The sequence below is a fragment of the Myzus persicae genome, unplaced genomic scaffold (genome assembly GCF_001856785.1).
Source record: "Myzus persicae strain clone G006 unplaced genomic scaffold, MPER_G0061.0, whole genome shotgun sequence".
Lineage (NCBI taxonomy): Eukaryota > Metazoa > Arthropoda > Insecta > Hemiptera > Aphididae > Myzus > Myzus persicae.
In genome coordinates, this window is record NW_019104322.1 from 364,741 (window position 1) to 378,776 (window position 14,036).

A 14,036-nucleotide genomic window follows, 5' to 3' on the forward strand; every position below is an offset into this window, starting at 1 on the left:
TTCACATAATTTTGATGTGTTGTAGGTACTCGCCTCTTTTCCGCGTCTTTTAACAATTCTCCGTTTCTAAACACCATTGATCCGTGGACCGATTCTGGGGGTCCGCAAGATCCTCGAAGCCCGGACAAAAGATCAATGGTGCCTAATTCGCTTTTTTTCAAAATATCCGCACCGGTAATGAATAATCCACCATCTGAAAATGTGATCATTTGTAAAACCATTATTTTCTCTTTTACAAAAAATGTAGGTATTATTCAATAAATTGTGTCGTATATAATATTTTATTTGAAATGCTGCACTTAAAATTACCTCTTTTACATGAAGGAACTTTAGGAACTAATCGACCTAATACACATTCGATGGAAACTGATGTAGTCTTTATGAACTCTGGATCGCATTGGAAGGTAACGAATGATCCATTAGCTATCGTAAGACCTGCTCTATATCCAAGTAAGTACTGACCATGAGTTATAGCCGGTAACTCACATGGGGCTGAAATCATATTATATTTAATGATGATTTAAATTGATTTTTAAATTATAATATTGCATGATTATTATTCTATCCAACAATTAGGTAACAATTAAAATGTTCTTTTTCACCACTAACCAATTGGACATCTAACTCGAAGTATTCATATTAATAATGTTGATATCTAGAATACCTGTCTATATATATATATATATATATATATTTCAATAATATTATTACGCCCTGTTTCTTATTACTACTGCACAAAATCATTTTATATTAGTATATACTAATCACTAACACATCAAGCATTAACCCTTTATTTAATTAAAACACATAATTATGTTACCAGGAGTGCACTCAGAAATAGTTCCAACATCCCAGTCACCCTTTCTGCATTCCATTCTTGAAGGGCCTTTTAAGTTAAATCCAGAAAAACATGTAATAGTTACGATTTCACCATCCATAAACTCAGTGCTTTCGGTTACATTTAAATACGTAGGTTCCACTTTACTGTAAAAACCATTTGCTGAGTAGGGTATTAAGCAAGGTTCTGTAAATGAAATTAAAATAGTTAAACACTATACAAGTATTACGAAAGAGTTAATTTATTTTACTAAGTTTGCAGTCAGGTTTTGCTGGCTTCCATCGAGTTCTCCAGCATTTGGCCGTTCCATTGACCACGTTAGGTTGGTAGCCGTGATCACATGAAACTTTGAGTACGGTTCCATGCGAATGGGTAACATTAACATGCTTTCCTTGTCTCACAATTTCTATATGTACATTTGTACTATTTTTTAGAGGTTCACAAGGACCAACTGTGAATCAAAACCAAAAAAGTATATGTTACAAATCATTCTGGTGTAATGTGATAAGTGATAACTATAGAGCCCAAACTCAGAGACATAAACTTAAAAAAAACTATGATTTTTTTTCATTCATTCAGAAAAATTCTTTGTAATATATATTTTAATAATATTAATTGAAATGTAATATGTATATTATTAAAATATATTATATACCTATACTGGTTATACTATTTATTTCATATTATAAATACAATTTTAATTGTTGAACGACATAATTGCTATATTCACTACTAAAAATAGTACAGAACACACGGTCACAATATAGTATTTATTAAATTTTGGCAATTGACCATAGCCGTTGACCATAGACCTTATACTACTAAACAAGCAATGAGTGTATGGAAATCTTAACAAAGTAGAGGGTGCTTTTTGTTTACTCGATTACTCGTAAGCATGGTAGTGCAAGGTAATAGGGTAAGATATATAGAGTCTGAATAATGCTGTTGTTATACACCGTAGTAAAAAGTATAGACCGTTGCCCGATGAACTCACTGTAGTATAGATAACAAAACAATGTTATCAATATAATAAATAAGACAGTCGACATTGAATGCGAAACAAATTTCTTGAAGTAATGTTTTAAAATGAAGTATGTTTTTTTAGTTAACCGTGTACAAAACTCTTGCATATTGTGCACTTTAAATTATTAAAATACCATGTATATAACAGTTTGAATATCAAATTATCTGTTTCATCAATCACATTTTTTTTTACTACGAAAGCATTGTCCAATTAAAAAAATTAAAAAATGCATTGAAATCCTGGTCTTGATAATAACAATAAAATATTTTAATATATATTTCTTTATCCATAGTACTTTATACGAAATACAAAACCTACCTTTTCTTTTTCCATGTTTGCCTTTGCCTTTAGCACCTTTATGTGGAGCTTTTTCTCCGTCTATCGTAGAGTTACCATCTTCGGTGTCATAATCTTTGAATGATAAATCCCCAGATTCCCGACCTCTGGATCCTCTATTAACTCCCGGATTTTTGGCTGTTTGATCTTTATTTGACGTCTGTTTAGCTTTCATTACTTGTTGATTTTGTGCTGATAACGCACGTTTACTTCTTTTCCACCAAGCTTTTATAGAGGTTATTAATTTGCCAATCTGATAAAAACCTGGTTTTTCCGTAATCAGTTCATTCGTATTAATATCAGTACTATTCTTAATAGATCTACTGAGTCTGAGTTTTGGATGTATTGATGGTACGCACCTACAATAAGAAGGGTACAATAATATATTTTGAAATAATAAAATAATAATTGTACATAAAATTGAGTTTCTAAATAATATATTTTTCTAATATCGTATTTGATATATTAAAAATAGATCATGGTGATAGTATTATGATTATTATAATTTTACTTTGGCAGATATCCGGGGCTCCACTTGCCACCAATACAGGTTGCACCTACAGGTCCTGATTCGATTACGTATTCTCGATCACACTCAAACGAGATTTGCTTGTTGTTTTTTATCTTACGAACGTATGGTCTGTAGTCATAAACGCCCATACTTCCCACTAATAAAACTTTACCGTGATCGATATATCCAGGGAAAGTGCAATAAACTGAAAAGAAAAATTATTTCACGGTTCGATGCCAGACATTAATGGACAGTCGTAAACTCGTAACATTAATCAAATGTTATTTACCTTCGTCGCATTTTGGAGTTTCCCCGGACCAATTTCCGTACCGGCATTCTGTGTACCGGTCCCCCACCAGTGAGTAGCCATCTCGACACGAGAACTTTGCCTTGGCACCGTGACCCATTCGTGGTGCCAGAACTATGCCGTTTTTTGGAATCACTGGTAGACGTTTGCAATGAGCTGAAAAAACGTAATTCCAATCTTTTAATGAGCTCAATAATTATTCTAGACCCATTTAATTGTTTAAGTTATTTAACATCACTCTATAAGCTTAAAATTGTCACTTTTGCGAGTCAGGCTTTTGTTTCCAGAAGTCTGTGGATCAAGATGTAATGTGATAAAGTGAGAGCTTATAAATATCAAATTATATACGAAATTTGGATTGAACGCTTAGCACTACAATATAACTACTTAATATGAACACTCAAATAATTAATATCATAAAACAATAGTTAATAAGTTGCCTCCAAGTCAAATAAATGGTAAATTATTTGGCAGGTACGTTTTAATTTTACTAAACGGTTAGCCTGAAAAAAATACACCATTTTAATTGGTGAGAGTGGGGATTATGAAATAATATGTAATATGAAAAATTAGAGAGGGTGAAAACAATATCAAAAATATTATAATATGCCTTGCCTGGTTCGCATTTCGGTATGTAAGTCCAAGTACCATTATTACAAGTAGCGAGATCGTTGTTTCCGCCAGCTGGCTCGTATTTTGCGTTGCACTTTACAGACAGTTTGTCACCGTGTTTCGCTAAAATGGGACCACCAACCGTTTTTGGTACATAAGGAGTGGAATCGTTTGACCGAGTGATGTTCACGTGACCTTGTTGGATAACCGGCACGACACATGGAGCTGTAAAGCACATTTATACCCATTATGAGATTACCTTTCTTTTTTTTTCATACGTTTGCAACGAGAAATGATATTATTATAATATTCATTCCGGTATATTGTTGCCGACGAGCACACAGACAAGTGGCTGTCGTTATGATATAAGTAAATACATTATTTTTAAGCGACCATGTCGGCTGGCAAATGTAAACTCACCTAGGCACAGCGGTGGTGGATAACGCCACTGTCCATCGGCAAGGCACACTGTCGAAGAGTTCCCTACAAGAAGCATTCCGTCTTGACATCGGTAAATAATCGTCGCGCCTAGACCAGTGCCGCTTTCAGTGTTCTCTAGCCAACCATTATGAAGCTCTCCCGGAGATCCGCAATCTATCTCTATCGTTACATTTTTATTGTTTTGGGTGGATTAAAAAAAAAAAAACTAACATTTATTAGGGTTTCCCGAGTTTCAAAAATATGCAAATAGGTGATAATAATAACACTTCTGCTCTACCTATATAATATATTATATTGGGTTCTTATAATCGTATCGATATTATACTTTGTATTTTATCTCTGTATAAACGACAATATTTTTAAAATAGTTATGTCAGTATATGCTGTACTTAATTTAAACCAACTAAATAAAACCATCATTTGCTATTAAACTATCCATGAAGATTGTATATTTAAAAAAAATATACAAGAACAATCGTTACGTCATTGTGCCTACAGCCATAATGTTGTAAGAGCCTTAAATTTAGAAATAAAGATTTAACGATATTCAGACTTTTAATTTTCAAATTGAAACTATGTTTTTCTAAGAAACGTAATCATTTAAATGTTGTCAAATCCGATGCTTATTGAAAATAAGTATGATTTTAGTTCGAAAAACGAAGTTATAAATCTAAATTACTCTATGGTACCCCCTATATGGCTAATGGTGGCTATAATATATTATGTGACTACGTTGAATATCTGACAACAAAGGTTTTTTTTTTTTTAATCATAAATCGTTTACTGTGCAGTTATTCTCTTCTGAGCCCGCCTTTAAATTCTCATTTTTTGCATTTACCTTGACATATTGGCGTTGTGCCTGACCACTTGCCGTCTGCACCGCACCGCCTAGTCGGCTCACCGGACAGTAAGTACCCGTATTTACATTCGTATGATACTACCGAATTGTAGGACGTAGACGTGAATACCGCGTTTCCGTTGTACGGACTTTCGGGAGGACCGCAGTCAACCGCTGAAACCACAACACACGCGAAAACAACGCCAAACAGTAACTGAACGTAAATTCACCCATAAGTTATGTATGCGAAACACTTCGGGTAGTGGTATATTATTATTGTCAGACAACATCGACCGGTCAATACACATATTATATTTATGTATATAATATTATGTGTATACCTATACCTACTTAAACGTCATGGTATACCGTGTCCGTGACTATAATTAATGCGACATAGGTACCTGTATATTACAATATACGAGTACATCGTGGTTTTTCAATATCATTTACGCGCAGATTAGTCTATAAACGGCTCCATAATATTATTATTTATTTAATCATTACCTTTACCGAGGTATAATTTTATGAGTTCATAGTTAGGGTTTCTGGACCGGACTTAGTGAATAATATAGTGGTTATACTAATAAGTAATTTACACATCTGGCCCGTACCTCCTTGAGCTCGTCATAATAAGGGTGCATCATTCGGCGATGAATAAAAACAGCCAGAGTTTAATTATGAGGGGGGGGGGCGAGGCTTTTCAAGACGTATATTATTATTATTGTTGTCTTACTTTCGTGAATTCATATGTATTTCACTAGGGGGCAAAAACAACTATAACATATTTTATACCGACAAACGATTTTCAGATATAACGTTTCGATTTGGGTGGTACCTAAATGCGGTTCACGAGGGTAGGTGTACTCAGCTAACGGTTATTTTGACAAGAAAACGAGCACACAGTTTTGTAAGTACTTTAGCGACTGTCCGAGAAGACAAAACACCCACAACGGTTTACCGTCGGAAATTGTCATAGGTCGGCAGAGAACGACCACGCGAACTCGGCATTGAAGTACTTACGCACACACGAAGGTAAATCTTTTGGTACCCAATATCCGTCCGAATGACAGAGACGTTCCGATTTTCCGGTTAGTTCGTAACCTTCCGAACACTTGTAGAACACACGGCAACCGAAGTCTGAACAATCGCCTTGATGCCAGCCATTGGGAATTACGCCTGGAGCGCCGCAAGTCCTCGCTGAAAGTATAATAACTCGGTTAAAGGTTAAAATATGGCATCTAAGCACCGGTGATACCATAGCGGAAAACAATATAGCTCTTATATTATGTACGAATTATTTACAACCATTTTTCAACATATCAGTACATAATAATATTACCTATATTATATTATAGAACAATACAGACCGATTTACGAATCATCTTTTAATGTATAACTATTTTAAATATAAATAAGCTTGATAAATGTGGTTATAATATTATGGAACTATGGATATTAGATAGTTGTGCTGAGCGAGTGTAGCATTATTACTTAAAGACAATTGCTGGAATGCAATAAATTGCATTAATCAGACATATTAGTCTTACGCCTAAGCAAATACGTATTTATATATACATATATAATATATATATTTATAAATAATGGGCTAAAATTTTTTATGAAAACTTATAACAAAAAAAAAATATATATATATATATATAAATACATAATGCAATGTAATATAATGCATGGAGTAAAATTAGTTTTATATATTATATATACATATATGTGTATATAATTAGCCTCGACAATTAGACGCGGTGGTAATGACTAATGACAAAGTCTGTAAGGTTGAATAGGGATAAAATAGGGAGGTTTTTTGGAGGAGAAAATACGTAATACCGTATATACCGAAATACCAGGTAAGCATGCTGTGATGAAAATTTGGGACAATAGAAAAGGATATGAAGAATATCACAGTTCACAGGGTTGTTGTGGAGAAACCACAGCCTCTCACAAGTGTAATATAAGACAATTACGTTCCCGCAGATCGATAACACTTATATTGAAATAATTGTAAACACTGGTCCTAAAAATAATAGTATATGACATTGATACAATAATAGCCCTACTATATTGTAAATACAGTTAAAAACGTCAAAGTATTTTCTGTTTAGTAAAATGTATTTGATTTGTTGGAGAAAAAAAGCATAAAAACAGCTGCAATACATTTTTAAAGTAATTTATAACATTAAAAATATCTATTTTAACAATTGTAGAAAACACATTTCCCTGGGGCGTCTTAAGTATTTTATAATATTTACATTAGGTACCTGCGTTAAATTAAACACTTGATTGAGTGATAAATATATTTAAAAATATTTTTGTCAACAAGAACCACTCTAACTTTTTTTTAGGAACAAATATTTTTTAAAGCTATAAGATGGCATGAACATTTAATTTAATTTTTATTTTTAGCATTGGAATAATTGCTAGTCATTATAACAAGAGTTACAGCATGTAGGCCGTACAAAAGAACATATAAAAACAAATAACAATAAATTTAAAAAAAAAGAATGTTGATTTAATAAAATATCTAAACAGTAAAGTGAAAATATACAATTAAAAATTTAACCATTAACATAGATTAAAATCTATAAAATGTAATACTACTGTATACTGAACACATTAAAAAAATTATTTAATTATAACTTTAAAATACATTTAAAACTATTCTAGCTAAATATCATATACAATAGCAGGACCTAGGTAACAGTTTTGCTGTATATATTGTTCTCAATAAAAAATTGGTACCAAATGACAAACATCAATATATAGGTAATACAAATTTTATTTGTAGATCTACCTGTTAAAATAATTTAAAAAAAATAAAAACATATTTTCATTTCTTTGTTTAAACTTTTTCTCGAATCATTAATTGTTAAATGTTTTTAGAACCGACATTTTTTTTAGTTATTTTTCCAAGTTAATTTAGTAAAACGGGCAATGAAAGTTTTATTTATTGATGTGTAATCAATGTTTTTATTTTTGAATCACTATAAGCATAAATAATAATGAGAGGATAATGTAATATTATCGAACAATTGAACAGAAAAAAACTATATGGTTCGCTAGAAATATTAAATTAATATTTTTTAAATTAGATTTTTAGATTCAGAGCTGAGCTCAAGAAATAGTTATTTGTCTGACCCTCCTACTAGTTTTATTATGTCGTTTTATAGCTTTATCGAAACTCAGTTATAATATTGGTGGAGATAACTTCAAAAGAATAATTTTGGTTCGGATTTATCCAGAAATCGGGTACATGAATACATCAAAATTAAAACATTTCGAACAAATCTCAATAATTGGAGTTACAGCGGGTCCGTTTAAAATAATCTTGTTGTTCATTAATTATGTAACTATACAACGGAATTCATTTAAGATTTTTATAATATAACAGAGGAAATGAAAAAATACCCTAAATGCATAAAAATAAATTCAGTAATTTTATCGTGGCTACATAATTCCGTGTTTTTAATTGTTATAATCTCTGTGAGTGCTTGTATATATATATGGCAATTATATATAATATATATATATATTATAAAGGCTTAATACTCACGTTCACATGTTATATCTGGTCCAAACCACGAAGCCGATATGTCCATTGCCAAACATTTAGCTCTAGCGAAACCTCTCATCGTAAATCCGTCTTTACATCGGTACTCAACTTCAGATCCAACGTCGAATGTTTGCTGATCCGCAAACGCATTGTTACCTGCATTTTCGATTACACGAGGTGATTTGCAGAACACTGTAAAATACAAATACGACGTCGAGTAATTGATTTTGAACAATTTTGCTGATTTATATGATACACTAGCAGTATTCTATACGGTTATCCCGAACGCCAGATTAATATTTAATTAACAGAGACTATAGACTGTATTTTTTAAATTTTTAAATTTTTTTAATATAGAATTTTTACTATATGTAAAGTTATATTTTTACAATGAGCACGAGTGATGTTTAATTTCGGATTTAAAGAAAATATTAGAAGAAAAATATTAAATTATTTAAATTAAATTAAATTACAATATTCATGGGTCTTGTGGACACCCATTGATGGAACTTCTTAAGAGACTTGACTATAAATTATAATATGTTGCTGTTATTATAGAAGTGTATAGCTATACATAGAGCTGTGTATTTTGTTAAAGATATTATTGTACTTGACTTGCTTGACTCACTTCGTTGAAAATAGTAAAATAATATGAAGAAACGACGATGAAGTTGTATGAAGTGTTTAGCACAAATTATCCGTCTAATATAATGATGCATACTCCATACATAATTATATTATATCATTAATATTACAATAGCCAAAATCTTACGAGTATTATTTTTTAGATCAAGATTCTCTAGAATGTAATATAACTCGTATAATAAATATTTTTTAAAGTTCTTAGAATAGACTAATATTATACATAAAATATAATTAAACACCACTTGGGTATTAAATTACTTAAAATATCATCTCAAAAGTTAAGTGCCCACGCTTTAAAAGTACCAAAATTATTTTTTTTAAAGGTTTATATTATTATGCAAAAATATTAATAATATTGTCTTTACGTCATCTCTTTGTCAAGCAATTTAATTTATGATTATAAAATCGCTCAAAAATTAGTGAAAAATTAGGTTAAACAAAACTGTTCATATGATCAAATTTTAATATTGTTGTTAAAAAACGTCATTGGATGACTAAATGGAAACTGATTTAATATATTAGTATATTGAAAAAAAGTATTTACCTATTTATCAGTGTTTTCGTATTTAAAATAACAAATAATGAAAGATTTATTTTTATTTCAATGTACCTAGTAAATGTTTGGAAATTATAATAGAATATTAAAATAATTATATTAATTATTATTTATTTTTGTCGAAAACATTCATTAAATTATTATAAATAACATAAGACCATAAAACAGGTAATATTTATTGTTTTTGTTTAATGTATTATAATAAAAATCGGCAGAATATATTGTATAAAAAAAGTTGTGAAATTAAACTATATAAAACTAATTTGTATTTTAATCGTGTCTAGACGATCCACAGAAATATGTGCTTGTCAAATGCTTACTTCTCGACTAATAACTATCTAAATTATTAATTATACATATTGATTAATGAAGTAAAAAATATCAAAACCAGGCATATACCTACTATATGAAACAATCAAATTAAATTGGTCTCGGTTATTAAAATGTTTAAAGTATAACTATATATTAGTCCCTCTTCCTAATTAATACACACACCAAATACTACATATTTTGGTACAGACAAATATATACTTTATAATAAATACCATTTGAGTGATGTACACAGTGGTTTTGAGTTAATATGTTTATAATTAAATTATTGCCGTTGAAACTCAAATACTTATTACTTAGTATCTATATTTAATATGAATGATTTATTTTAATTGCTTATCATTCATACTATCTAATTTACTTGTTTATATATAAGACTATAAGAGTAAAATATATCAATACAGAGACAATCGCCGTTGATACTTAACAAGTTAGTTATACTCCAGTTAATATGAATTCATATTATTATTAACAATGTGACAAAATAAAATCACTCGTTCGTGGTTAATTAAAGATCCTCGCCGTATATAATATACAAACCGAAAATCTAAATAAAATAGGTACAAACCACTTTGTTTGCAGAAAGGCTCCACTCCAGACCACGCACCGGTGGCGTGGCAAGTCCTGTGGTCTCTGCCGATCAATTGATATCCGATTTCGCAGCTGTAAGTAGCTTTGTCGCTAAATAGTCTTCCAGTCATTTGCACCACGCCATGTTCCGGATTCGGCAATTCGTCGCATTCTCTCTCTATACACAGTAGATAAAAACAGGACGTTAATTTAAAGCGTATTGAGGTTTGGTGTAACTCAAGCGAATCAAAGAATGACGCTGATTGCGTCAACTGCTCAGAGAATTAAAAAATAGCTCCACGAGAAAATAATCGTTTTTCTGTTAGCCGTCCAGTAACAACGATAGTATTGGATACAGTGTAAGTATATTCTGTCAATAAAAATTATTTACAGCTCACAGGGTTGATTCACTTTTTTTACGGTACATAATATGGAATCTGATATATTATATATAGGTAAAAGGGGCGCGAAGACAATATTCCGAGATTTTTTAATGTTTGATTATAAAATGTACATAACTGGCGTGAATTACCGACCATAATAACATTAGCTCAACTATATACACTATTAAAATAACTGATACGATGATAAGTCATATATTATGTTTCCGCGAAAAATAAAAATACGTCTTGTGCTTTTTTTTTCACGCTGGATAATAATATGCACGCGCACGTCTTTTTAGAGGATTTATTTTGATTTTTGCTGCGATCAAATAAAAATATTTTACTTTTTTTTTAGAAATAAATATTAAAACATTCAGAATAAAGCAAACATTACTATATTACATTTTAGATATGAAAACTTATCATAGTATACACAAAATGAGTGGGTTTGTTTTTGGTATTGATTTTTTTTCCATTCGAGTATCTTCATACAAGTAAAGATAAAAGAAATGTTCATATGTACACGGTACTGTAAATAAAAATAAAAAACTTGTCGCGGACACAATATGTGGTTTTGAGCGTTATACTCTCGTACTTGATTTACTCGTAATCAATTTTCAACTGTGTTTTTAGTTTTACAAAAATACCATTAATGCCATTAACTATAATTAATTAACCATTTTTGGGTCTAAATAATTGTGTTTGATAATAGAGAATGTGCAGTATGGGATAGTTGAGAAGGTTTACCCCTTCTTTCACACGACATTTCAGACAACATAGTATTCATACTTGAAAACAAGACGTATACTTTGATTTTATTGTGGCCATTTTTTGTTCAAAATATCCAACCAGAAATAAAATCCTGTGTAGACTATACACATTATGTGTTACAATATTATACAGTATATTATAATATATAATTAAATAAACTTTTAGACAATTTAGAGTGCCCATTACTCATAATTTAAAAATTAAAAACACAAATGTAGTTTATCATCAATTTAAAATATAATTATTTTGAAATGAAATTATTGTTTCTATAATTTAAAACTAGTTTTGTTGAAAAGTTGTAATTAAAAAAGAATATATATACTCTTTCCCGATATAAAATCAAATATAACTACCGTATATTGGTTGAATAATAGTTTTAATTTCCACACTTCAATGTTGACGTATAAATTGAAAAAAAATAATGTTCTAAAGAATACATAATAGCTTTTTAAGTTGTTTGATAGAATAAGAACGATAATACAATGACAATGTCGGAGTGAGGTGAAAAACTTTTGCTATATACATTTTCAAAATACATTAAACACCTTTCCAAAGTATTCTCACGGTACTTGGAAAAAAAAGCGTGAACAAATTTGAAACAATTAACTTCAAATTTAAAGAAACAACAATACGTCACAACTCGCAAGTATTAATGAAAACAATAACGAATGGTTTATCGATGATGGAAGTTTCCAAGAACACTCCAAACCTTTTTTTTCATAAAGTTTTTCTCATTTTTAAATTAACTATATTTCATCAAATGCACAATATGAACGCAAGTAAAATACGTCACAAATTACAAGTTGAAAATTAAAAACAAACTTTTTACAAGATAAAAGTGTAGTAAAATAAATATAATACAACAACATTTTACGCCTATAAATATTATTTTAAACAAAATATCTTACTTAACCCGTAACAAATCTTAAATTATAAAAAAAGTTTGAAGAGCAAGTGTTTCTTTTGAAAAAGATATACTCCCTACAATACTTAGAAAGTGTCAGTATGAAATTTAATGAAATGATAATGATAGCGAATTCTTTGATCAAATTTTAAATGCTGTACACGTCTGATCAACAGCAGACAATTCTTGTAATTCAAAAGTCAATAAATAATATAATCTATACAAGATGATTCACCAAGCATGCTCAACCCCATATTTACTTTTAATAACTAATTCATTAAAATTCTGACTTTTGGAAATTTTCAAATATACTTATAGAGAAAAACATTTTTAAACACTTAGCTTTATTTATATACAATTTAAAAGATGTAATTTAACAAAGCAAGCTTCTTTTTTTAAAATAAAAATTTTCATTTATTTCTATAACTCGCTAAAAAGTTGACTTTTTTGAAAATATTGGTGCATCTAAATCTTATGAATGAAAAGGTTTCTACACAAAGCTTTGCTTAATAAAGATAATAGGTCCGTTGTCCCCATGGTAATACAGATTTAGAAAATATGAGGTCTAAAATGGTTTAAAATTTTAATACATCAATAATTAATTAATCAACACTTTTTACTTTGTAAACATTGTCTGAGTACATGACAAATACTTGGTCAAATTCCAATATTCCATCTATTTTATATTTTTTTAAATCATTTTTAAAGACTATTATCCTTTGTGAGTAAATTTTAATAACATAAAAACTACTTATTAAATTTTTGTTTTCGATTCATAAAAATTATCCAAAAAAATTATCTGTTTAACAGTTTAGAGTAAAATGGTTTGGTTTTCGTTTGAAAAAATAAATTACTGTATCGCCATAAGCACTGTACAGTCCTTAACATTTTAATAGTACACAAAATCTTAAATATTTGAAAAATAAATGGTCGTAATGTATTTCTAAAAGTCAGAATTTGAATAAATTAATGAATAAAGAAAAAATGGAGCAAGCACGATGTTTAGTAAAATGGTAAATCACCCTGTATGCATATTAAATATATAAGCTGAGAGTGGAGCGAGTTGATTTAAAACAGCGGTGAAAGTTAATTATTATTTTAAAAAGCAGTTGTGTATAATGAACTTCTTAAAATAATCAAGGGAAAAAAAATTAAAAAACGATTGAATGGATATTGTACTTAATTGAAAAATAAATTATCTTTGAGTGCGTTCTGGTGTTCGCACGGATGATTAACTTTGTCCTAACAGAATTAACCACAATCGAGCTGAAACGCGTCGGTTTTTTGAATAATTTCTCAGACTGTAGATAAGCGCCGCCGTGATTTGCATTTCGTTTGTACAAAACTTTGTGTTGAAAGTTGATTCTCTACACAAATGCCAAGTGGAATTAATTAACAATAA

At 29.9% G+C, this 14,036-nt stretch overlaps 1 protein-coding gene across 8 annotated transcripts in view; it reads right to left on the bottom strand.

Annotated features, from left to right (window-relative positions):
* The window catches only part of LOC111041153 (sushi, von Willebrand factor type A, EGF and pentraxin domain-containing protein 1), a 65,300-nt gene that overhangs the window by 5,130 nt on the left and 46,134 nt on the right, over positions 1-14,036 (bottom strand). For 3 of the 8 annotated variants that reach the window (XR_002605289.1, XM_022325346.1, XM_022325343.1), the window contains exons 4-16: positions 10,575-10,754; positions 8,476-8,667; positions 5,931-6,107; positions 4,908-5,090; positions 4,049-4,228; positions 3,632-3,853; positions 2,999-3,172; positions 2,710-2,914; positions 2,181-2,557; positions 1,089-1,289; positions 821-1,024; positions 310-492; positions 34-193 (exon numbers count right to left, since the gene is read on the bottom strand). Coding sequence is in view for 7 of the 8 variants with exons in the window: in XM_022325346.1 (XP_022181038.1) it covers positions 34-193; positions 310-492; positions 821-1,024; positions 1,089-1,289; positions 2,181-2,557; positions 2,710-2,914; positions 2,999-3,172; positions 3,632-3,853; positions 4,049-4,228; positions 4,908-5,090; positions 5,931-6,107; positions 8,476-8,667; positions 10,575-10,754 (2,638 nt within the window). In the remaining variant the exon portion in view is untranslated. The remainder of the gene's footprint in view (positions 1-33; positions 194-309; positions 493-820; positions 1,025-1,088; positions 1,290-2,180; positions 2,558-2,709; positions 2,915-2,998; positions 3,173-3,631; positions 3,854-4,048; positions 4,229-4,907; positions 5,091-5,930; positions 6,108-8,475; positions 8,668-10,574; positions 10,755-14,036) is intronic. The other 5 variants (XM_022325344.1, XM_022325345.1, XM_022325347.1 and 2 more) reach the window with 5 other exon arrangements.